Source organism: Protopterus annectens, chromosome 7.part1 (genome assembly GCF_019279795.1).
Source record: "Protopterus annectens isolate FY-2018-M chromosome 7.part1, PAN1.0, whole genome shotgun sequence".
Taxonomy (NCBI): domain Eukaryota; kingdom Metazoa; phylum Chordata; order Ceratodontiformes; family Protopteridae; genus Protopterus; species Protopterus annectens.
In genome coordinates, this window is record NC_056740.1 from 250,717,934 (window position 1) to 250,742,784 (window position 24,851).

A 24,851-nucleotide genomic window follows, 5' to 3' on the forward strand; every position below is an offset into this window, starting at 1 on the left:
GCTATACCATGGATGCCTGACAATATCTTATCTTTCCCAGCTGAGCATCCCCATTGGTCAAGAGGTCTTCCAGTAGATGCCATGGTGGGAGCCAAATGTCTATCCACCCAACAAGGAGTCCCGGACGATAGACTCTGGGAGTGTCTTTGCTTCATCGACCTTCGCCGTAAGGTCTTTGAATTATTTGGCACACTTTACAAGGCTCCAGAGGGATCTTATCAACCAACTCTCTGAAACTTTGGCAGGAGCTGTTTCTGATGAGATCTGTGACAACATAGCTTCTCAGATAGCGACCCTAGAATCCATATCCAATTCTTCCATGCTTCTTATTTCACACGCAATGGAAGCAGCGGCTAGAAGGGTAGGTGCAGGTATAGTCATGAGACGACATGCCTGGATGCGCCTTTGTGACTTTGCGGGCTCTTTTAAGGCTTTCTTTATGAATGCCCCCATCGAGGCCGCTTCTTTGTTTGGCCCTAAAGTTAAGGATACGCTGGCAAGGTGCAAACAAAACCCTATCTGCCGTTGGTATCAGACACACCACTCCTCAACGATTCTACTCCAGAAATCAGTAGAGCGGGAAGATGTGGCACAGGAAATCACAGGGCTCTTTCCGTGACGCACGTGCCGAGTTCTCCCCTAGAGGCAGAAGGGGAAACTCCAATGGAAGACACCCCTTTCAGGGCAGAGGAGGTCCACAAAACCGGGTGTCCAGAGATTTTCTCTGGCCAACCCTATCGGCGCTCCTGAAGCATTGTCCATCTGCTCACCTCTGGAAGCAGTTTGTACCCCACTGCCTGATGAAATGTAACCACTAACTCGAGTACAATGGATACTATCCAGAGGTTATCGCATCCCCTTTCATCTCTCTCCAACCTCATTCAGAGAATTACCCGACGTTCCACCCAGTCAAAGGGAAACAACAGCACACGAAATTCAAAAGATGCTACAAAAAGTGTCATTCAAACAGCCCTCCCAGACCAGATAGGATCTGGTTTTTACTCAGGGTTCTTTTTGGTGCCAAAAAAGACAGGGGACTGGAGACCAATTCTGGATCTCAGCACACTGAACAAATTTGTAAAAACAGAAATTCCAGATGGTCACGGTTCAGTCTATCGTTCCTCTTCTGGAAGAAGACGATTGGATGTGCTCTGTAGATCTTAAAGATGCGCATTACCATATAAAAATGGACAAGCGCTCAAGATATCTCCGCTTCCGCATAGAAGCCAGTCGCTACCAATTTCGAGCACTGCCCTTCGGTCTCTCTACAGCGCCCAGTGTGTTCACCAAATGCATGGCAGTGGTCATCTCTCACCTGCGACTTCAAGGATTCCAGGCGTTTCCATATCTAGACTACTGGGTCCCCACCAAGCGCCTACTGGAAGAAGCCCTACACTACACTCTCCTCACAGCACAATGCCTGGGAATCACTATGAACTGGAAGAAGTCCAACACGACCCCAGCAGAGTCTTTAGAATTCATCGGAGTACTGTTGGACATGAGAAATTGCACAGCATCTCTTCCAGATCACAGACTTCAAAGAATAAGTCAACAGGTTCAGTCACTGCTCTGTCACCACACATCTTCAGCTCGGTCCATACTCCAACTCTTGGGTTCAGTGGTAGCCTCGATCACCATTGTTCTTCTGGCCAAATTCCACATGAGACTCCTCCAGTGGTTACTTCTTATTCAGTGGTACCATCTACAACATCCTTTGTCCTTTCAGATAAGTCTAACTCAGAGATGCAAGTAAGATTTGATCTGGTGGACGTTTCAAAATCCCCAACAATGGTTTTGCCCCTTCAGCCCCCATCAACTAGAAGCCACGGTGACCACAGATGCCTCCCTGATAGGGTGGGGGGGGGGCTATGTCAAGGAAACTCGGTCGCTGGAGACAGAGGCCCTTTTGCATATCAGTGTCCTGGAACTGAGGGTGGTGCTACTAGCATTGGAAGCATTCCAGTCTAGCCTTCCGTCAGGGACTATTGCAATCTAATCAGACAACATGTCAGTGGTCTGGTACATCAACAAGCAAAGGGGGCACCACATCTTCTCCGTTATGCTGAGAGGCCTTAAGAATATGGCAATGGGTGATAGCTTCCAACCGCTTTCTAGTTGCAATGTGCATTCCCGGGAGCTCCAGTGTGATAGAGGACAGGTTTAGCAGATGCATCCTACAACCTCGCGAGTGGTCCCTCAACCCTATGACAGCAGCAAAAATTTTCAACTGCTGGGGCCAGCCTTGCTGCGACCTATTCGCCTCCCCAACCAACTACACGTGCAGCAACTATTTTGCCCTGATACCCCTTTGGGACAGTCGCAGAGAGATGCTCTAGTCCATGCTTGGCCCTCTGGTCTACTTTATGCTTATCCTCCTCTCCCCTCATCTGCCAATTTCTGAAGAATGCACGACATTTGAAAAGCAAAGTGATCCTCATTGCTCCATATTGGCCTCGACAACTCTGGTTCCCCTGCCTCTGGCCTCACCTGCTAGATCGACCATGGATCCTCAGTCCATCCCAAACTTTGATCTCCCATCCGCAGGGTCTGACACACCCCAATCTAACAACCTTGAAGCTGACAGCTTGGTTTCGCCACTTCCAGTGATTGCCAGGCAAGATAACCTCTCATCCCCGGTGCGCAGTATTCTTATTACATCTCATAAATCGTCCACCAGACTAATCTATCTCAACAAATGGAAACGGTTTTCTCTATGGGCAGTGAATAAACACTTCAACCCCTTGTCAGTCCCAGTTTCGGTGGTTTTGGATTACTTATCACATCTTTTCCACTCTGGGGTGTCTGCCTGTACTATTTGTATGCATTTAGGTGACATTTCAAATTTCCACATTGGTTTTCAGGATTCTTCGCTCATGTCACATAGACTCTGTAAAATTTTCTTGAAGGGGGTTCTTCACCTAAAACCTCCCTTTAGAGAACCAGTACAACCTTGGGATTTGGCTTTGGTCCTGCAAGCCCTAACAGCTCCCACCTTTGAACCTGCATCTTTATGTGATCTAAAGTATCACTCTTGGAAAACTTTTATTTCTGATTGCAATCACATCGGCCAGACGATTGTCAGAACTTCAAGCTTTAAGCATCAAATGTCCCTATCTTATCTTGCATAAGGATAGAGTATCACTGAGAACTAATTCTTCCTTTTTACCAAAAGTGGTGTCAGAGCGGTCCATCAACCAGTCTGTTGACTTCCAGTATTTTTTCCTAATCATTCTAACAAGGGAGAGTATTGCCTTGCACTCCCTGGATGTTCATAGGCAAATATGATTCTACCTGGACAGAACAAAATCTACCCGGAAATCAGGCCAACTATTTCTAGCCTTTTCTGGACCAAGACTAGGTCATCCTGTCTCAAAAGTTACAATATCACCTTGCCTCACAAAGTGAAAGCACATTCTACAAGATCTATGGCAACTTCATCAGCTTTACATGCTAGGGCTTCTCTCCATGATATTTGCTCAGCTGCAACTTGGGCCAAACCTCATTCCTTTATTCTTCATTACAAATTGGATTTAGCCAGCAGTGGTGGAACTTCTTTTGGCTCCATGGTGCTCAGGAATGTACTTCCATGAGGGCCACCCAGGGATACATGTAGCTGGGGACTCTCCCATCAGCAGTAAGGAATGAGCGAAGATTAACAGCATCAGATAAAGAAGTTATGTCTTACCATAACATTCCATCTGTGTTGTTGATCTTCGTTCGTTCATTACTCCCCACCTTCCATCCCCCTCCAGAGGTTCCTGGTTGATCTCGTACTCCTTTATAGTAAGTCTGTTATGACCAGAGATAGCCTCTACTTTTGTCCATCAACTTGCAAACTCGATCTGCAGTAACAGGGAGCAGAGCATTCTGGGTAGGACCTTGGCTCAAGAGTTTTTGGCTGATGCGAGCTTTGATATAAGGCCGGCTCAGTTCCGACGACGGAACCGATAACCCATCAGTAATGAATGAACGAAGATCAACAAAACAGATGGAATGTTATGGTAAGACATAACTTTTTTCTGAGGGATTCCGTACAGTTGAGAGGTATGGGTAGGGACGATGTTCATCGTGCATACAGCTGCAGTCATAACAGATGGGTTATCCTGCTGTCAGGCGGGTCCTCGGTCGGCCGAATTCCAAAGTCTAGGTCCGGCGTCGGTTGTCGTCGCTTCTTCCCTGACGTCAGTGTGGCAGGGGTATAAAAGAGGCAGCCGACGCCATTTTCTTCGGTCTTTCTTGCCGCGCGGTGCCCGAAGCAGAAGCAGTTTGCAAGTGCCGGTCGTCCAGCTCCTGAGATTTACGAAAGTGTTTCAGCCGAAGTCTTCTTGAAAGCTAAGTACCCCATTGGGGAAACTTTTCTTGCCTCTGACCGATGTCAGACAAAGTTAATAATTGCATTTCATGTGGGAAGCAAATACCGCATAAGGATTTCCACTCTTTCTGTATACCTTGTTTAGTCCCAGACCACGACATCTAGGCCTGCCGTTTTTGTGCTAGATTCAACAAGCGCACTATTAAGCGTCGGGCAGAGTTCGCCCTTCACTTTTTTGGCAAAAAATTTAATTATATTATGTCGTCGGATACTCCGACTCCAGTTTTGAGCAAAAAACGCAAAGATATAAGGACCGACATACGAGGTCCGCACCACTTACTGAAATCACGCTAAGAACGACTACCGGTTCTCAGCGAGGCGCCTATGCAGCCCCTGAGTACCGATGACAATGCATTATCGGTGTCTTCAGTACCCGAGGTCGCAGGCTCCTCGGCCCCCATTCCTACTACAGATACCGACGCCACTCCTGGCGGGGAAACTCAGAATTTAGACAGGCCTGCCATTTCTCAAGGGGTTTTCAGGCCTTCCTCCTTCTCTATTAAAGCCTTCACTAAATCTAAAGCAGCCATGAAAACCAAAAAACAGGTTCCTCAGACCCCCTCTCAAGGCACAATGCCTAAAAAACAGATGCTTAAAATGGCTGAGGATTTGATTACTCTTATCAGGGGTTCTCAACCCCCCTCTGACAAAAGGCCCAGATTAGAGGAAGACTACCCTTCCTCAGATCAAGCTTCTACTACCTCAGAACTATCTGAGGACCAGGATTATGCCTATTCTCCATTCGAAGACTCTGATGCAGAGGAGTCTATTCCCTCGGTCTCCCCCCCCTGAGGACTTATCTTTTGGGGAAACCCTACATGCATTGAGGGAACACTTTCACTGGGAAGGCCAAGATTACTCAGATTCCAAGAAAAGGCTAAGGGAATTTCTTCTGCTCCCCCAGCGTAGGCCTCTGGCTATCCCTCCTGTTTTAGATATATTGGATGATGTGTACACAGAAGCCAGCCTTAATCCAGATTCTTTGCCTCCAGCTCCTGTTAAACCAGACAGGTATTACCGGGTTCCTGATTCTCACCAGTTCCTATATAAAAGTCATACTGCTGACCCAGAAACAATTTCACAGGGTCCCAAGGGAATTAAGGCCTCTACTGCTAAAAAACAATTACCTTCAGAGAGAGATTCCAGAGCTTTAGAAAGGTGGGGGAAAAAGGTGTACACCTCGGCCACTTTAACCATGAGGGCATTAAACTGTCAGTTCCATATGTTAAAGTATCAACAGTTTTTGATATCTCAGCTGAAAAGCAAGATGACACAACCAGAACAACCAGATTTAAAAGAGTTGCAGGATTTGTTGCATGGTGCAGAGCAAGTGGGTAAACATACCTTGCAGTGTGGTTTTGATGCTTTATAGGCCTCATGTAGAGCTGCTGTTACGGGGTCTGTTATACGTAGGCATGCTTGGCTCAAAGAGCAAACCATACCAGATCATGTCAAAGCTAAATTATTAGATGCACCTCTTCAAAAAGATGTATTGTTTGGTGTTAAAGCTGAGGAGGTGCTAAAGAAGATGGAGGAAAAAGCGAAATCAATGCAAACAGTGAAAGATTTCCTGCAGGTACAGCCTCCACATTTCAGCAAAAACTGGCCTTCAAAAAATTGGTCCTTTCCAGCCACTGACAGACCTCAAAGGGGCAGATACAGGCGTCCAAGGGGTAGAGGGCAACCTCAAGGATCTTTCAGAGCCAGACAGTGGCAAGCACCAACCCCAAGAGGTGGAGAAGATAGATCACAGTCATTTAGAAAACCGACACAATGACTTCCCCCTACACCTGCCAAGCAAAGCTTTAATGGCAGCACCTTTGGGCGGAAAACTGACATTATTCTCAAAAAATTGGCATATTGTTACAAAAGACAAATGGATTCTGGACATTATAGACAGAGGCTACAAGTTCCACTTTCACACCCTTCCAAAATTGAGAGGCATGCCAAACCTGCCACAAAATCAAAGGGCAGAGGCACAAAAACAAATTTCATCTCATGGACATGAAAGCAATTCAAGGGGTACCTGCAAAAGAACAAGGTCAAGGGTTTTATTCCAGACTATTCCTGGTACCAAGGAAAGACAAAGATTGGAGACCTATCTTAGACCTATCCATCCTAAACACATATCTACAGGTGCCAAAATTCAAGATGCTCACATTACAGCAGCTTCTTCCCATGCTGGGCAAGGAGTCTTGGCTGGTAACATTGGACCTCAAGGAGGCATGTCCCTATCAGACAAGATTGCAGAAGATACCTCAGATTTCTTGCAGGTTCAACCCATTACCAATTCTCTGCATTGCCCTTTGGCTTATCTACTGCGCCCAGAATGTTTACGAAATGCCTGGCATCAGTAATCGCCTTCTGCAGACTACAAGGGGTACAAATATACCCATATCTGGACGACTGCCTGATCCAAGCGGGGACAGCAAGGACATACTACTGCAACACGTGGCGTTTGTAATAAAACTGTTGAACTTCTTGGGATACACAGTCAACAAAAAGAAATCAAAACTAATACCCTCTCAACAAATAATTTTCCTGGGTGCCAGCTTGGATACAACCACCCAGATGGCCTACCTCACGCCAGACAAGCAAAGGCAACTGTCTCAATTCTTCAGAAAAATGGCAACTTACACCAGGCTAACTGCAAGGAAAGTCCTGCAGGCTCTGGGATTCATGGCATCTTGCATCCTACTGATCCCATGTGCAAAGCTGCATATGAGGAAACTTCAATGGTACCTAAAAAACTTATGGTCTCAACACAGCCACAGCTTGGAAGCAATTGTACCACTCATTCCATGCCTTCAAAAGGAATTTATGTGGTGGGCTCAAGCTTGCCAAAGAAACACAGGTCTTCCTTTCTGTGTAACTCAAGCAACTCAAATCATCACAACAGACGCCTCAGACTACACCTGGGGAGCACACATGACAGATCAGTGCATTCAGGGAAAATGGACCCGAAAAGAGAAGCACCTTCACATCAACCAAAAGGAAATGCTAGCCGTGCAAAAGGCTATTATGACCTTCAAAGACCTACTGCATCCAGGCCAGCTATTGATAAGGACAGACAACACCACAGTGATGTGGTACATAAACAAACAGGGGGGAACTCATTCATTCCCCCTGTGCAGGCAAGCCATGACCCTATGGAACACAGCACTGGAATTGCAAATTCAACTACAGGCACAATTCCTGCCAGGGAAGGAAAACACACTGGCAGACAACCTAAGCAGAAATATGACAGATCCACACGAATGGAAGTTGCATCCTCAAGTTTACACAAAGATAACTCGGGCATGGGGACAGCCAGACATAGATCTCTTTGCTACCCACAGAAATTGCCAGTTGAAAAAATTTTGTTCAAGGACCTATCATCCACAGGCCTGGAAAGTGGATGCACTTTTCTTCAATTGGGCAACATTGACAGTTTATGCCTTCCCGCCTCTTCCTCTGCTGCTCAAAGTTCTATTAAAAGCCAGAGCAGAGAGGCCGAAAATGATTCTCATTGCTCCAGACTGGCCAAGACAACACTGGTATCCGCTCCTGAAGAGCCTGACGCATTCCCCACCATGGATCCTACCTCTAGTCCCTCTTCTGTTGTCCCAGCACAACTACAAAACCCTTTACAGCCATCTCAAAACTCTAAATCTAGCTGCATGGAGAATTCCTTGATTTCCCAACAGTTTCTCCTCTCCAAGGAGGTGCAGGATGTCATCTTGGAGGCCAGAAGACCTTCTACTAGAAAGGCTTACTCCGCCAAATGGAAACGATTTTGTGCCTGGAATCAAGAAAAGGGACAGAATCCTTGGGTAATAAATATACCTCAGATTTTACAGTACCTAGCTGAGATGTTAAACAATGGACTTTCCTTCTCCTCCATCAAGATCCACGCTTCAGCCATTTCTGCACAGTACAACACAGATCCTCCTTTATTCTCTCATCCTCTCTTAAGGCAATTCCTCAGAGGGGCAAAGAATATAAAACCCCCAAGGAAACCACCAGTCCCTGCTTGGGACCTCAACTTCGTATTGGAAAAGCTGACCCTTCCTCCCTTCGAGCCAGCTTCTTCAACAGAGTTACAGTACTTGTCATGGAAAACAGCCTTTCTTCTGGCTGTCACCTCAGCTCGCAGGGTTTCGGAGCTACAGGCCCTCATGGCTGTGCAACCATTCATCATTTTCCATCAGGACAGAGTTTCCTTACGAACCAACCCTACCTTTATGCCAAAGGTAGTGTCCAGTGTAGCTTTGAATCAGACTATCCACTTACCTACCTTTTATCCTAATCCACAAAACAAAGGGGAAAGACTACTACATTCCTTGGACATTCACAGACAACTTTACTATTTAGACAGGACAAAGCCATTCAGGAAATCTGAGCAACTCTTTGTGTCCTATGCTACAGGTGCTCGTCAAGGAAAGGCCATTTCAAAACAGATAATTTCAAAATGGATAGCCCACTGCATACGCTTTTGTTACTCATTTCATGGAAAAACTGTGCCTGCATGCATCAGATCCCACTCCACCAGAGCCACAGCTATCTCTGCAGCCTTCCTCAGGGGGGTCTCTACCAAGGACATTTTGGAAGCAGCCACCTGGAGTTCAGTGCATACTTTCTCCAAGCACTATCACCTCCCACTATACTCAAAATCTAGAGCGGGCTTTGCCACAGTAGTCCTGCAGGGCATCCTAGCCCCTCCTAGTTCCACTTAGTGCCTACCACCCTTACTTAGCTTTGGGATTCTACCCATCTGTTATGACTGCAGCTGTATGCACGATGAACATAGTACAGTTTTGTACCTACCATAAATGTAGATGTTCGAGTGCTCATACAGCTGCAGTCAAGGTTTCCCTCCCTCCATCCCCTCTTAGGACAGGCCTTATGACAAACACTTTTCATATAACCTTTTTGGGGTATTATTTTATGGTGTATTTGCTTGCAACTACTGTTTTTGATTTATCAACATTGCATCTTTGCATAACATTATGTTTGCCTTCCTTCTGGGGGCACCTGACATCTGGGGCAAGAAAAACTGAAGAAAATGGCGTCGGCTGCCTCTTTTATACCCCTGCCGCACTGACGTCAGGGAAGAAGCGACGACAACTGACGCCGGACCTAGACTTTGGAATTCGGCCGACCGAGGACCCGCCTGACGGCAGGATAACCCATCTGTTATGACTGCAGCTGTATGAGCACTCGAACATCTACATTTATAGTAGGTACAAAACTGTACTTTCTCTAAGCTGCTGTTTTTCTTGTGCAGGTTCTCCCTGAAAAAGGAAACACAAGACTAGACATTTTTCCTCTCCTAAACCAGATAAGGAAAATTGATTATGCTTTGCTAAGGGTTTATTTAGACCCTTTCACTCTATAAATGTTGAATATTCTCCTTATACAAAAAGGAAGAGTTTCCGGTCTCCCAGGTACTGATCCCTATTATAAGGGGAAGAAATTAGACTTGGACTGTTTTCAAGTTCTTGCTCCGCAGAATGGAGAATCTGACTGAGGAAAGTTTGTATTCTAATTCCCCTCTTGAGAAGTTGTCTTTTTTTTGATACTTCTACCAGAACCTCTACCCAAGAAACCACAGCCAGCAACTCTGAATGACTACCAACCAGTTGCTTTAACCTCAACGGTAATGAAGAGCCTGGAGAGGCTGGTCAGAGATCATATAGCCTCAATCTTGCCTGTGACACTGGACACACTGCAGTTTGTATACAGGACAAACCGCCGTACAGGGGATGCAGACTTACTAGCTTTCCATGAAACACTGACCCACTTAGAAGGCAAAAACTGCTATGCAAGACTGCTATTCATGGATTTCACTTCTGCCTTCAACACAGTCATCCCTCAGAATCTGATATCAAAGCTACTTCAACTGGGCATAGACTCTCATTTATGCAAATGGATTCTGAGCTTCTTTATTACAGGCCTCAAAAAGTTTGTGTGGTAGACAACAGCTCTGGAAGTATCATCCTGAACACAGTACCACCACAGGGGTGTGTCTTAAGCCCCCTTACTTTTCATTCTGCTGACACATGACTGCATGGCCACACATGAGACGAATAGAATCATCAAATTCGCGGATGACACCACTGTTATAGGCCTGGTCAAAGATGGAGAGGAGGAGACCTACAGGAAAGAGATTGATCAACTACTGGTCTGGTGTGACAGCAGCAATCTAGTTCTGAAAGTCAGCAAAACAAAGGAGTTGATTGTTGTTTTCAGAAGATCTCAAGTACCACACAAACCTCTAGTGATGGAAGGGATGACAGTGGAAAGGGTCAAGAGTACAAAGTTCTTGGGTGTTCATATCAAGGAGAACTTATCCTGGTCAGTCCATGTATCCAGCACAGTTAAAGCTCAGCAATGCTTGCACTTTCTAAGGAAACTTAAGAAGGGAAAATTACTAACTCCATACTTCAGACCTTTTATAGGGGCACCATTGAAAGTGTCCTGACCAACAGCATTGCAGTCTGGTATGGGAGCTGTAACAGTCAGGATTGGAAGGCTCTCAAGAGAGTTATAAGGTTGGCAGAAAGAATCATTGGCACCTCCCTTACACCTCTGAAGGATCTACACAAATGCTGGTGCATCGACAGGGCCAAAAAGATTTCCAGCGATCCAACACATCCTGCCAGTGGTCTGTACACTCGCATGTCCTCAGGCATGAGATACAGAAGCCTGCATTGTAAGACCACCAGGCTAAAAAAAGTTTCTTCCCGCTCTCCATTAGACTGTTGAACTCTTGGGAAAAACAAACCATGACGTCTGTTGCATAACTAGCCCATCAAGGGGCTTATTTTGTGGCTGTGCAATAACTAAGTGCAATACTAAGCTCACCTACACACTGACTGACTGTAAAGTGCAATATACAAACTGTGGAATAATTCAGTCTACTCATAGATATGCTGCTATTTTCAATTTTACTTTGACAATATTAGCTTCATATTGTTCCTGGTCTTGTGTGTCTCCTGTTCTGGAATGGGTGTGGGTCACTGCTGTCCTACTTTTAAATTGCTACTTATTAAAATTATACTGTGATATTTTATTAATTTTTCTTTGTCTATATGTGCAACTGTTTCCTGCACTGAGAATGAAGCATTTTAATTTTGTTCAGCTACACTGCTGTGTAGTTCAGAATGACAAAGTTTTCTTTGACTTTGACTTGAATTAATTATTTCAGTGAGAATAAAACAATAAGAGAATCTCAACAAATACATTATGATTTTTACAGGTGTTTTTTCTTCAGCCTACAACTGTTTGTGTTGCCAACCTGAGGCAATGCTTTTATAGCACCCTACAGTTTGCCTGACAGTCAGCAACCTGCTCCAGGAAAGTCTGATACGTTAGATAAAATGTCCCAGTCCAACAGAGTTCTTTTTTCTAACTCCAGGTCAGATCCTACAGTAGTTTGTTTGTCAGTCAGCTTCTTCTAAACTCCTTATGCCATCTAGCCCTATCCCTTCTGACAGACTGGAAATTGATAGGTTTGAAAAGAAAGCTTGTTCTTCCATCTTGGACTTCAGAATACTAAATTGTCAAGTTCACGTCTTAAACTTCTGCTGGCTTCTTTTGACAATAAGAGGAAATTAATTAGATTCCCTCCTTCTGAAAACTAAAGCATGTCTGAATTTTGTAGTATGTCAGGTATTCTAAGGTAACCAAATGCTCTCTAAAATGTGCTTATGGCACAGCTGATACTGTATCCAGAATGGCTGCTAGTGGCTCTGTGATAAGTTTTGCGTGGCTGTAGTCTGAAAATTTACCAGAGGGTGTCAAATTGAGACCCTGACTGCTCCCCTGGATAAAGAAATGTTATTTGGTCCTTTCTTTGTTGAGGTCTTTAAATGCTTTGATGAAAGGGCAAAAAGTTAATTCATGGGATTATCCAGATTTTTAACCTTCTTCCAAAATGTCGTAGAAACCTTTCTTCCAGTTTAAGTTCCTGTTTTAGGAAACAGAACAGTTTCCAACAAGGCATAGACAAATTTAAAAAAACAGTGGCAGTTCAAAGAAGAATCAAGGAGAGTCTAAGAGAACAGACTGATTATATGCTTCCTAAGGGGGTATTCACCCTGGCGGTCCTGTATAAGTATCCTAGAGTCTAGGCTTTCACATTCCTTTGTGACACCAGATAACTTCAGGCACATGAATACAAACTTGAAAACTGGCAGTAGGCTTCCCTTCTTCATTTCACGATATTCCTCTATATCCTCCAGTCAAGCTTTTGGTTTCCCTCTGGTCCTAAATTAGATGCGGTCTCAGAGGTTTATAGATCCTGTTCCCCCTGATCAAAGAAGGGAGAGGATTTCATTCAAGAATCACTCCAGTGCCAAAGAAAGGGGAACATGGAGACCTGACCTAGACCTTTCTTTTCTAAACATTCACATTAAAATGCTCAGTTTGCAGTCTACGTCTCATTCCAGCTCTTCAGTTATTCTAGTAGCTTTGAATTTAAAAGATGCTTACTATCATATTCCAGCCATCTAGGATTTCATGTTTTGCATTTTTCTGTGCTTGGTTACAGTTTTTCTTTCTTAGCCTTTGGTTCATCTACACCTCCAAGAGTGTTTACAAAATGCCTGACTCTTGTAATAGCCCATTATTGCCAGTTGCAGCGCATTCATATTTTTCCATATTTAGACAATTGTCTTATTTTTGCTAATTTCTTCACAGGTTGTCAAGAGTCTCTCGCTTGAGTTGTAAACCTTTTTCTTAGTCAAGAATCTCAGGTGAACAAAGAGAAATCTGTCATTCTGTCCCTCAAAATAGTGTTTCTGGGATGTCTTCTGGTTACAACACCCAGAATGGCCTTTTTTCCTCAAAACAGTGAAATGTCACAAGGAGCAATTTCTGATATCTTCTAGATTAGACAGACTCTTGCATTTGTCAGGGAACATCTCAGAATTCTAGGTTTCACAGCCTCTACTCTTCTCAGGATTCCTGTGGCAGTACTACAGATGATGAAGATGCAGTGGTTTGTCAAATCGTTTTGAACTCTGCACCAGCAGTCCCCTTGTTTAAAGGCAGTTACTTTGGCGAGTGAATTCTCTCTCTCAACCCAGGTCATCTTTTCAGCCCTTACTCAGTCTGTAGCCACAGATGCATCCATCTTTACTTGGAGGAGCAGTGTCCATGTGAATGAAGTCATGGGGACTTCAGAGCAAACAAGACATGTTAAAACACATAAAATGACAAAGAAATTTTGGCTCTAAGTCCTGGCTGTCTACTAGTAATCACAGGCAACACCACATTGATTTAGTACATAAACAGATGAACCAGTTCCTATCCCCTTTGCAGACTAGTTTTGGTGGCCTGGGATCTGGGAAATTGGTCCAGTCTGTCCCTTCAGACTACCTGCATCCAGTCAGAGCAAAACATTATTTCAGACAAGCTGAAAAGGACAAGGGCATAAAGACATCTGTGGCGACTCCCTTTTGACCCAAGAAACAGTGATTCTGTTTTCTTTTGAAAAAGTTCAAGGGCATTTACCACAAACCTCCTTTCAGAATGGACTTAACTCAACAGGACAGGGGTTGCTTGCTACAGCCTAACCTTCGACTTCAGTTGACTGCCCAGATGTTAGAAATTGTAATACTTTTTAGACACCTTTTTATGAGGACATGCAGCAGGTATTAAAATAGGTAAAAAAACTGCTACTAGAAAATTGCATATGGGTAAGTGGAAAAGATTTTCTAATTGGTGCCAAGCCAAGACCATTTTAAGGCTGAAACGCCTGTGATTCTTAGGTATTTGTGTAAGTTGTTATGTAAACTCTCCTACTCTTATCAAGATTCATCTCTCAACCATATCTGCTTCTCTGCCCTTAGGTCCCCTTTCTACCCTACCTTAATTGAAAGCGTTTTTGAAAGGGGTTTTACATATCTGCCCACATAAAAGGTAGGTTGCTCCTTCTTGGAGTCTTAATTTTGTTCTCAAAGAATTTGCGCTACTTCCTTTTGAACCTGGTTATGAGGCCAATTTGAAGTTCCTAATTTGGAAAACCGTATTACTTATTGCTCGGACTACTGCAAAAAGAGTATCTGAATTACAAGCCTTTATGGTGAGTCAACACTGTCTCATTTTCACAAAGATAGGGTTACTTTTAAAACACATCCTTCCTTGTATACCCAAGGTCATCAGAGTTTACACTAACTCAAGCTATCAATCTCCCTGTTTTCTTTCTAGAGCCTACAAATAAGGGAGAGAGAATGTTACATACTCTGGATATCCACTGGCAATTCTGATACCACATTAACAGGACAAAAACATCAGTATTTGTGTGCAGCTATTTGTCTGCTATGAAGGTAAGAAAAATCGGTAAGTAGTTTCTAAACAGATAATTTCTAAATGGGTGTCCCATGCTGTTGCTTTTTGTTATATTCACCATAACAAGACATTTCCAGTCAGTCAGGGCCTACTTTTCCAGGGCTTTGGCTACATCTTTGTCATTTTGAAAAGCGGTAGACTTGAGAAAAGTACTAGAGGCAGCAACTTGGTCAGCTGTACACAACTTTACTAGGCACTACAAAATAAAGTTCTTCCAAGTCCAGAGCACTCTTCCAGCTTCCTTCTCCTTTGCAGCTTAGGCTGTTGTAGCTGTGATCTAATGATGTGAATAGTACAGTCGTGCAAGTTTGCCGTAACAGTGAATGTTCAAATTGATCAGTGTTAGAATAGTTGCACAGCCCCCCATCCCTGTATTTTTGCAATTTTTGTAAGATTTCTATTAGTACGGATCCTATTTGGCAGGGTTTTGGCTTCCTCCTTCTGAGGCAAGAAAACTATTAAGTTTTGGTACTCTGGCCACTAATTTTATCTTGCTTTACTCATAGAGAGCATTGACTAGAGCATGTGGAAGATGCCCTAAAGCTTTGGAAGCTGGCCATCTGCTTCAGTCCTTGGCAGCATGTCCAGTATAGTTTATGCTACTGCATCAGTGATCTGTTTGAAAATCTACTGTTACAGTGAGTTTATTTACATAATTGTACTTTCTCTTAAGTATGCAGAAGTATCCTCAAAACTATTTTGTCATATTTTTTTTTGCTGAAATAAATACACAAAGGTAGCAAGGCAATACAGAAGCTACATTTCCAGTAACCTGAAAAATGAGAAGGTGATTCATTTTCATGTGTTTTTCTCTTCTGCAAGCAGAGCTGATAAGTGTCAAGATTTTGTATTGACCCCACCACTACTACACACAAATGACTTGGTTCACATTTTGAAGGTTTTAAATGTGTGACTGTCAAAAATATTTTTAATCTGCTGTTTGGCAATTTTAATTTACTGTCTTCACTTTTGAGCCTTATTAGATCGCACCTAGGGTGGTATTTTTGTTGCCTTTTAACTGTCTGCAAATATCTGTATTAAAATATATAATGTGGTAGCCATAACCTTTCAGACTGGAAATATTTTCCTTTTTTCTGATCCAGATAGCTGTAAATTAATAAATACGATCTATCTCAAAGGTGACCTAATCTGTTATGAGTTTTTTTCCTGTAAGTTTTTTTTTTTGTATTTTAATTTGTGCTGTCCCACTGCTCCTTTCAATCATTTAGGTGCAAAACATTTGTGAGAAGGGGCTGCAAGCTGGACATTCCAAAATCACAATCCTTGGCAATCCTTCATTGGGTAAATATTTTATGCTTCAGAATTTTGTTTAGGATTTTTAACTGTTCATTTGTCCGAGTGTTGTGTTTTTATGCAGGTTTGTTGTTTTAGTGATGAAGCATTTACTCCTTTATTTAATTAATGATTCTGCTCTTGTATAGGTAGGATAGTGTTTGTTGGAGGGGAGAGTGTGTATCTATTTCAAAGGAGAAGTGGTGGTGTGGATTAGGAGTGGCAGGTCATCTGCATATAAAATAAAAAAAAAAACAGCACATCATGACTTTGTGGAAGACAGAGCTGTGCTTTTGTGCTGTTACAGTGATGGCTTCATCAGGTAATGCCATATAAAAACAGCAGAATTAAGTATTTAAAAGACACCTATGATTTGACAACCAGGTGCGCACAGTTATTTCAGTTTTCTAGTTTTTAACTTGGGTTTGATGGATGTTACCTTATTTAAACCACAGTGAAATATCTCCAGTGAAAAGTAATTACCAAAAAATAATTTGTTCTATCCAAAAGTAACTGGTCAAATCCCTGTGCGAAGGTGTCCAACCCCTGTACAAAGTATTTGGTACTAGCTGTCACCCCCCACATACTATTAAATCTTTAACTTATGGTGAAATGGTTAGGTTGTCCAGATTGTGTAATAGTTATCAATATCTGGAGAGGCAGATTACAAAACTTGTGAATGTATTGTTACATAGAGGTTATACTATGCAATTAGTTATGGAATCTATTAATAAATTAATAGCAGTAACAGAGGGACATATTAAATCAAATAATGCATTTAAACAGAATAACAATACACAACAAGATGATATTTATTTTGTTACCACATATAATTTATTGAGTAAAGAAATTTGGGACATAGTGAAAGATTATTTGAAATTTCTATTGAAAGACAAAGTTTTATATAGTTTGCTCCCTTCTAGTCCTTTGCCTATAAAAGGGGACAAAATTTGGGTAACATCTTAATAAGAGCATATTTTATATGCCCTACTGATAAATTATATCTTTCATTAGGTACCTTTGGTACTTTTCCTTGTCATTCTTGTAATGTATGTCTATGTATTAGGTTATCCTTTAATAAGGTCAATAATAATGGATTTTTACCGAATAGACGTTTTTTTTTGTTATTCTGACAGGGTTATTTATTGCCTTAAATGCCCTTGTAACTGATTTTATATTGGAGAAACTAAAAGAAAGTTCAAGTTTAGATTACAGGAACATATTTGGGATATTAAGAGGGGAGCAATAGAAAATTCAGTGGCCTTACATTTTTTAGAAACTCATAATAGTAATGCAAATTTACTACAAGCTACTATTTTAGAGCAAATTTTTGTTAAAAAAGGAGATCATAAATTATTAAAAAATCTATTTTCATATTAAAATACAATACATTATTTCCTTATGGTTTAAATATGGAAATCAATTGGAAATATTTAGTATAATAAAATATAGAATTTTGTATTTTGATATTTGTATAGCTCTGTATGTTTATTTTGGGCCTATTCTTTTTGGGAGAGAGTGTAGTCTCTTTAAATATGTAATTGTTTAATTGATTGATTATCTTTTAGTATATAAGGGAATGTATTTTTACTATGAATCATGTGCTCGTTGAAGGCTGTAGTGGCCGAGCCGCTAAGACATGTATTTTAAATAATAAATATTTTCAACGTGGAATTGCTGTTGTTTTTCTACTTTTCAGTCTTTTTTAAGACTTTTTTGCTGGTTATTTGTTTATTATTTTTCCTGTACAAAGTATCGTCTTCTCTAAAACATAAAATGAGAACTTCTTAATATCTTCTAGATAGAATAGAATATCTGTGTAATGCATTATAATCTTGCTTGCATTTTGTAGTGTGTAGATGTGATTCTTTGTAATCTCTTACTATTTTTTTCTACTATAAATTGCAAAACAGTTTGTATAGCAAATGACGTGGATCACATTGCCATTAAAGGAATACATATTCGTAAGGTCTGTCACTATTTGACAATACATAAAAGGCAGTCGTCTGCTACATATATACAAATTTTACATCCTCCACAGGGATTTGTCTCTCTCTTTTACTAGTAATAGTAATATTAATCACATTCATAGAACCACAAATTTTATCAGTTAGAAGTTGAACATTTCCACTTACATAGTTAAAAAAATCTGGTTTTGTAGCTGCTGCTCCTTCAGAAGTCATTTCATTGCTACTCATCTTCCAGTTATTACTTAGACTATTTCTTACATCAGTAGCTTCAGTTGAACGTTGTGTACCCATGCTAAGGTGACATGTTTGATGTTCCATTGCATGTTGCAGACTGTTCCTGGGGAAAAAGCATAAAATGAGTATTTTGTAACCTGCTTTAACAGTTTCAGTTTTACAACGGCATGACTAGGGTAAAGCCTGACAGCAAACATGACCTCCGTTCTGTTGTGTATCTGTCAAATCATCAGTGCAGACCTTTGCAGTCTTATGGCTTTACTGTTAAGAGCACTCCACGTCACCTTTTTTTTTTTTTTGCTACTAGTAAAGGAATTACTGTAACATTTGCTTGTACAGCCTAGTTCCAGTATTACTTCTCAGGTGTCTTGGAAATTTCCACATCTAAAACTTGACAATATCAGACCTTTTGGCAGTGAAACTCAAAAACAAATAGTAATGTTGGTGCACTTCACAGACTGTTCTAAAATAACGCCACTCCCAATGTGACAGATGTCATCAGTGATAGGAAAATACAGCAGAGAAATTGTATGTATTTACTCATTTTATATTCTGTACGTAGGATTGCCACCTTTTTAAATGGCCAAAGTGGGACATTTTCAGGACACACATCAGATGTTACAGGCTGACACATACCCACGGTCAGTACAAAGGATAGAACTTAACTTTTTTGTCTATAAATAAAAGCTTATTCTTGTAGCAGTTAAGTTGCTTATTCTTTTTCTTGTAACATTTGGGTATTTTAGATACAGAAATAACTATTTTATGCAACTATTACATAAAATATAGGACATAATTATGTCCTACGATCTCAGGACATTTGCCAGTTTTAATATTTTTGTCAGGACACAACTGCCCAAAGAGGGGACTGTCCTTCGCAAAGTGGGACAGGTGGTAACCCTATCTGTACAATTGTTGAATGGGTAAGACTACTGGACCCAGGCGACCCTTTCCAGGGGATGACTGGGTACACTGTTTAAAAGAAACTTTTGCTTAGAGTCGCACAGCAAGCAAATGGAGTTGAAAAAATTAAACCCAGGGTCAACAGCTCATTAACACTTCAAAGCTTTAGTTCATTGTGCTTACTGTCGGAACATTTCAAGTCATTTATGTACTGCAAAATTGAAAGATTGTGTTAGACATTCTTTTGTAATGGTTTTAAGAAGTTTCTGTTTTATGTTTTAGAGAAGGTGACACCTTTGTATATACCAGATAGTGACTAGTTATTTTTTGGATAGAGGAGAACTTTTTGGCAGTGTTTTTTTTGCTGTTTGCATCTCATTAGGGTTTAAATGAACCAAGATCCAGCAAGAGTTAAAAGCTAGAAGACTGAAGTAGTTGTGGTCAGCAGTTGGCCTTCTGATAACGTGATGTATGTTTGTTTCTTAAATATTTAATTCCATTAAATTGTATGTGGTATTGTTCAATGAAGTCCTTCTTGTTTTGTAATACAATGAAAAGGTTACCCTATTTTAGTAAACTGTAGTGGTGTCATTTGGGTCCTGTTACCATATTTTATATATATATATATATATATATATATATATATATATATATATATATGTATATGTATGTGTGTGTGTAATGACACACACACACACACACACACACACACACACACACACACTCATGCATGCTGTAGGTAACAAGGGCAAATTCTTTCCAAGTGTTTTGATACCTGCATTGCTTTGCTGTGGGAAGCATCCAACCTTTGGAAAATACTGCTTTCTAAGGACACTGTTAAGGGTGCACGGGTACTTCCATGCTTGTTTCAGAACTGTATCTGTCATTTGTTCATCTTCCACTTTGGCATTTCTTGCATGCATAGCGATTCCAGAAATTGGGACTCATTTGGCACTTCTGACTTTGCCTTATGAGTCCTTGACTTTTTGTAATTAGCAGACTTCCAGTTTCACTGCTTGGGATTTGTCCCAGGAACTCATTGCAGAGGGCCTGTGAAGTACTGTGTATGCTTGCCACATCAATTGATATACCAAAAGGCCTTCTGTAGTGGGTAGTACTCTGTCTTTTGTTTTGTTTCTTTGTATTTTATGTGGCACTTCCTCAGTGCATGGGGACCAGACTGGGGAGTGCAGGGGTTGTATTCCCCTTCTTGATCTGGTGCAAGACATTATTGTATCATGTCTGGAGTCATGTCCTCTAATTCAGGATCTAGTAAAAAAATCTGAAATGTGCTGAGATGGGCATATCTGAATAGGAAATCCTGGTTTTGGGTACAGCAAGAACCTTAGCCAAGTCACAGAAATAGATTCCAGTTGTGGTGGCTGCATGTCTGTTTTTACATGGGTTTTGTTTTGGTATTTTACTTCTCCCCTCCTGAAGACAATGCAGTAAGCTGATTGGCAGTATTTGCTGTGTGCATGCAATGTGTAAGTGAGTGTACATTCTGAGATTGACTGGTACTCTGTTCGGATTAAGTGCCAAAACAGTGAATCCCGCGATACATTCTACTGTCTCTTTAAAGAATAAAGCAGGTTTCTGAAAAAAATGATAGTTTGGATGAAATTAAAACAGTCATCCTCTATAGAATACCTCCCTCTAGATAAACTAACATGGTAAGCACGTCTTAAGTGCCACACCGCTCATTGTGGTGTGATATGACACTTTTGTGTGCTACTCCTTGGCAAGTTAGGGCATAAAGTAGCTGTTCCATCTTCAGTGTTGAGAGCATACCTGCCTATATGACTCTCATACTGTGTGGAAAGCCACACCTAGTAGCTCCTAAGGGCTTTCTCTGCTTATGATTGACAGTGTGGTGTCATGCTCAGTGGTGGAAGGAGTAAGTCAAATAGTGTGTGTGTGTGTGTGTGTGTGTGTGTGTGTGTGTGTGTGTGTGTGTGTGTGTGTGTGTGTGTGTGTGTTAATGTCAGATAATAAGTACTCTTGGTCTTGGAAGTATAACTGTAAGAGTCTGTAAGATATTTGTTTTAGCCCTAGGCAAGCTAGCTTGCTGTTGTGTCCTTGGAAAACCGATATCGGCAGTCTTTCTCTCAATTTTCATTGTGGTACAAAAAGATCCTTTCTTGATATTGATTCTGCAGTTCGTTCTTCATGGGTTTAGGCTGTGTGAGGGCCCAACCTTGCACCATACTTTAGCAGCCTTTGAGGTCAAATGTGAAATGGACATCAGGAAAGTACTGCAAAAACCAGCAGGGAGAAAGTTCTATAACCTTAACAAATGTGAGAAAATTACATTGCTAGAACTAAGCAGAGAGGAGTCTTGACGGGTTATGAAAGCTGGCAAGGGTGAGGGTATTATTGTTACTGATACCAGCAGCTATAACCAGAGGTTAGAAGAGATGCTGAGTGACACAAACTATTATGAGTCTTTAACTTTAGAAGAGACCCAATCAATACAACAACTGGTAACACAGCCTTGCCTGCACTTTATGATGATGGTTTATTAACAGATAACTTGTTTGACTATCTACAGACACCTTCCCCTTGCTTGCCTAAATTTTTCAGAATCCCTAAGCCAGATAAAGAGAAAACACCCCTTACAGGCCAGTGGTTGCAAGGGGGGGGGGTCCCCCTGAGTGAAGCTGCTGCCATCTCTCTGGATTTTTTATTACAACCTTTGGCTGAGAAGAACATTTCACACATAAGAGACTTGTTAAAAAGAAAATAAAAAAATGTTATGCTGCTAGTATTTTATTGACAATAGATGTCATTATATACTGTGCTTCCATGTATTATTGTATTGAAACAGTGATTGATTTGTACAGGAAAAACAGTGGCACAGCAGCATAACATGAAAGAACAGGTAAACTTTTAGATATGGTGCTTAGCTACAATTCTTTTTACGTTTAATGGAAATTACTATGGACAAAAAGACTGGTGTAGCCATAGGAGCAGCTATGGCCCCTAGCCTAGCCAACATAGCCCTAGGCAAGTTGGGGAGGATTGTTTTTAACAGAAAATACATGCAACTTATTAGTTTATCTGCACTTTATTGACAATATATTTATTGTGTGGAAAGGAAACTGTGCTAAATTAGAAGATGTTATCAACTGTCTGAAACAAACCACCAGCTTCCTGCATTTCACTGCTTCCCACAGCCTCACCTCGGCAGTCTTCTTAGACATACAGATTATTAAAGATTTGGACCAAGGTAAAATGGACACAGATCATTACAGAAAACCTACTAGAGTAAACCTCCTGCTACATAATGAGTATCCACCCCACCAATGAAATGTAATATTAAGTCCCATGGCTACAGATTGGCTAGGATCACCACGAAAATGGAACCCTTCCTCAAGAACCTAAATGAATTTGAAAATTATTTTCTGATGAGGGAATACGAAAGCAATATGTTAAGAAGCATTCTGGAACCTGTAATTGAACTAAAAAGTACAAATGCACCAGCACTTAACAGTCCTTATAGGAGGATATTAAAGAAATCTATGGACAACAGAGAAATCTATGGACAACAGATCTAAAGACAGTTGCATCTCGAGTTTTACTGTTGACTATCACATCATCATTAATATCATTAGAGAGACTTGGGCCATAATTACTGAAAGCTCGTATTTAATGGACATCCTTTGATCAGCTCCTTCCTTTGTGTATAGGAAAGCCAGAAACATCAGGAGCTTGGATGAAGGTAGACCCAGCTCACTGGATACATGCACCAATAAGTGTGGAGCCATTTGTGTCTTTTGTCAGCACATACAGGAGGGAGACATGTTTTTCTGTCCTTATTTAAAGAAACTGATTAAAACCAGTGCAAGTGGTGACTGTAATTCAATGCAGGTGGTTTACAGGGCAAGCTGCAATGACTGTGAAGCATTTTATAGGTTTATAGGTTGGTACTAGGCTATCAGTCCTAGGGCCTATGCAAGCCTAGCCATAACAATTCCCTGGATATTTCTTCCCACAATATTTACTTCTCTGGACCCCTGTCTAGCGGGGCGACTGACATGATCCCCAGGGTGAATTTCCTATCTCCCATCCAATCATCAAGGTTCCTTTTTAAGAGGTCCAATGAGGCGCTCTGCTTGACATGTATGGGCAGTCTATTCCAGAGTATGGGGAGTCTCTGGGTCAGGAACCTAACCCTCCAACATATTTTGTTCATTGTGCTGACGAGGTTTAGATCCCTGGAGCGTGTGGCTTTGTGGGATTGGGATTTCTTTAAGTGGAGCATGTCCAACAGCTCAGGGTTTGACATGGCCTTGTATGTTAAGCAGAGATCGCCTCTGAGTAGACGATATGCCACAGAGTGTAGCTGGAGTTTTTTTTTAGACTGTCTGTATATGGCATCTGCTTTAGGCCTGTGATTCTTTTAGTGAGGTATTTCTGTGGCCTTTCCAGCTGTTGCAGATGTCTTGTGATGTACAACTGGGCAATCTGAAGTAGTTAACTACATTTGATCAGCAACCTGTGGGGTATCAGATCCGACCCGGCAGCTTTCCAAGCTAGAGATCTGAGCTCCTAGCGCCTCCCCCATACCCATAATACCCTGCTACCTCCTTCCAGTCCTCAGATCTCATTTGGCGCGGCTTATTGAAGCACGAGTGACGAGCTCCTGGTGATAATTGTGAGTGTTTTCATAGGGTTTTTCTCCCTTTTCTCTCAAATTCTGTGTGTGTGAGTATAGGTCTATCCCTAGTCTATTACTTTAAAATAGTTTCCCTTTGTAGTCGGTTAATCTTAACTTTTCCCTTCCCCTTATCTGTGTGTGAGGGCGTGTGTGTGGGAATTATCATGGCTGAAGGCCCTAAGGCCGTATTTTCTAAGTGCTCTGAGTGTTGTCACAAGCTGTCCCCAGCCGATGGCCACACTCAGTGTGTTATTTGTCTGGGGGTTGGTCATTTATCTTCAGGCTGCCTGATTTGTGCCGCCTTCAACCCCCGGGCTTTGAAGGACAGGAGGACTAAGTTAATCCTTGCGGGCCTTTTGCCCTCGGATCCTGCTTCTTCCTCCTCTCCCTCAGTGGCACCAGCCGCGGCTGTTCAGCCTTCCGTTCCTGCTCCCCTGGCCGGGACTCAACCTCCCTCAGTGTCCCAGGGAGAGAGGGACATCAGGAAAAAAGATAAACACAGAGAAAAAGAAAGAAACCGTGAGAGGCATAGGAGCCATAAGCGGTAGGCCGATTCGGATCCCTCGGCCCCACCGGCTAAGCTACTCCTTTCTCCTCTGAAGGTCTCCGGATCTTCTCCCTCTCGGCTCCGTTCTCCTCATTTCTCTCTGGAGCCGGAGGAGGAGACCCGGTCACCTTCTAGGTTGTCGAGGTGGCCTCTTCTAGGTTAACAAGGAGCCTTTCGGATGCGGATATGGACCGGTTGATGTGTCGCTTCCTCCAGGCCCAGATGCAGATGGGAGTGCTCTTGCCTCCCTCCCCCTCCAGGAAGGGGGGACCTCGGCCCCTTTCTTTGCCCCCATTGCTCCTTCTCCGATCCATTATCTGGTTTCGGAGCCGGGGAGTCGGTGCCGGTAGTCATCACTACTTCGTTGGCTGTACCCTCGAGTTTGTCGGGTCCTTTTTCAGATCCGAGCTCTCGGGGCAGTGAGCCGAGCCTCGGATCCAGAGGGGTGAATGTGTCTTCAGCTCCTACGCGGTCGGAGCACACCTCTCTTTCGGGTCTGATCACTTCGGCTCCGGTGCTAATCCACATGTCGGATCC

General features: G+C 42.1%; 1 protein-coding gene across 6 annotated transcripts in view; it reads left to right on the forward strand.

Annotated features, from left to right (window-relative positions):
- TASOR (transcription activation suppressor) overlaps nt 1–24,851 on the forward strand; it is a 2,736,533-nt gene that overhangs the window by 364,226 nt on the left and 2,347,456 nt on the right. For all 6 annotated transcript variants that reach the window (XM_044078696.1, XM_044078698.1, XM_044078701.1 and 3 more), the window contains exon 4: nt 15,937–16,009. In XM_044078696.1, the coding sequence (XP_043934631.1) occupies nt 15,937–16,009 (73 nt within the window). The remainder of the gene's footprint in view (nt 1–15,936; nt 16,010–24,851) is intronic.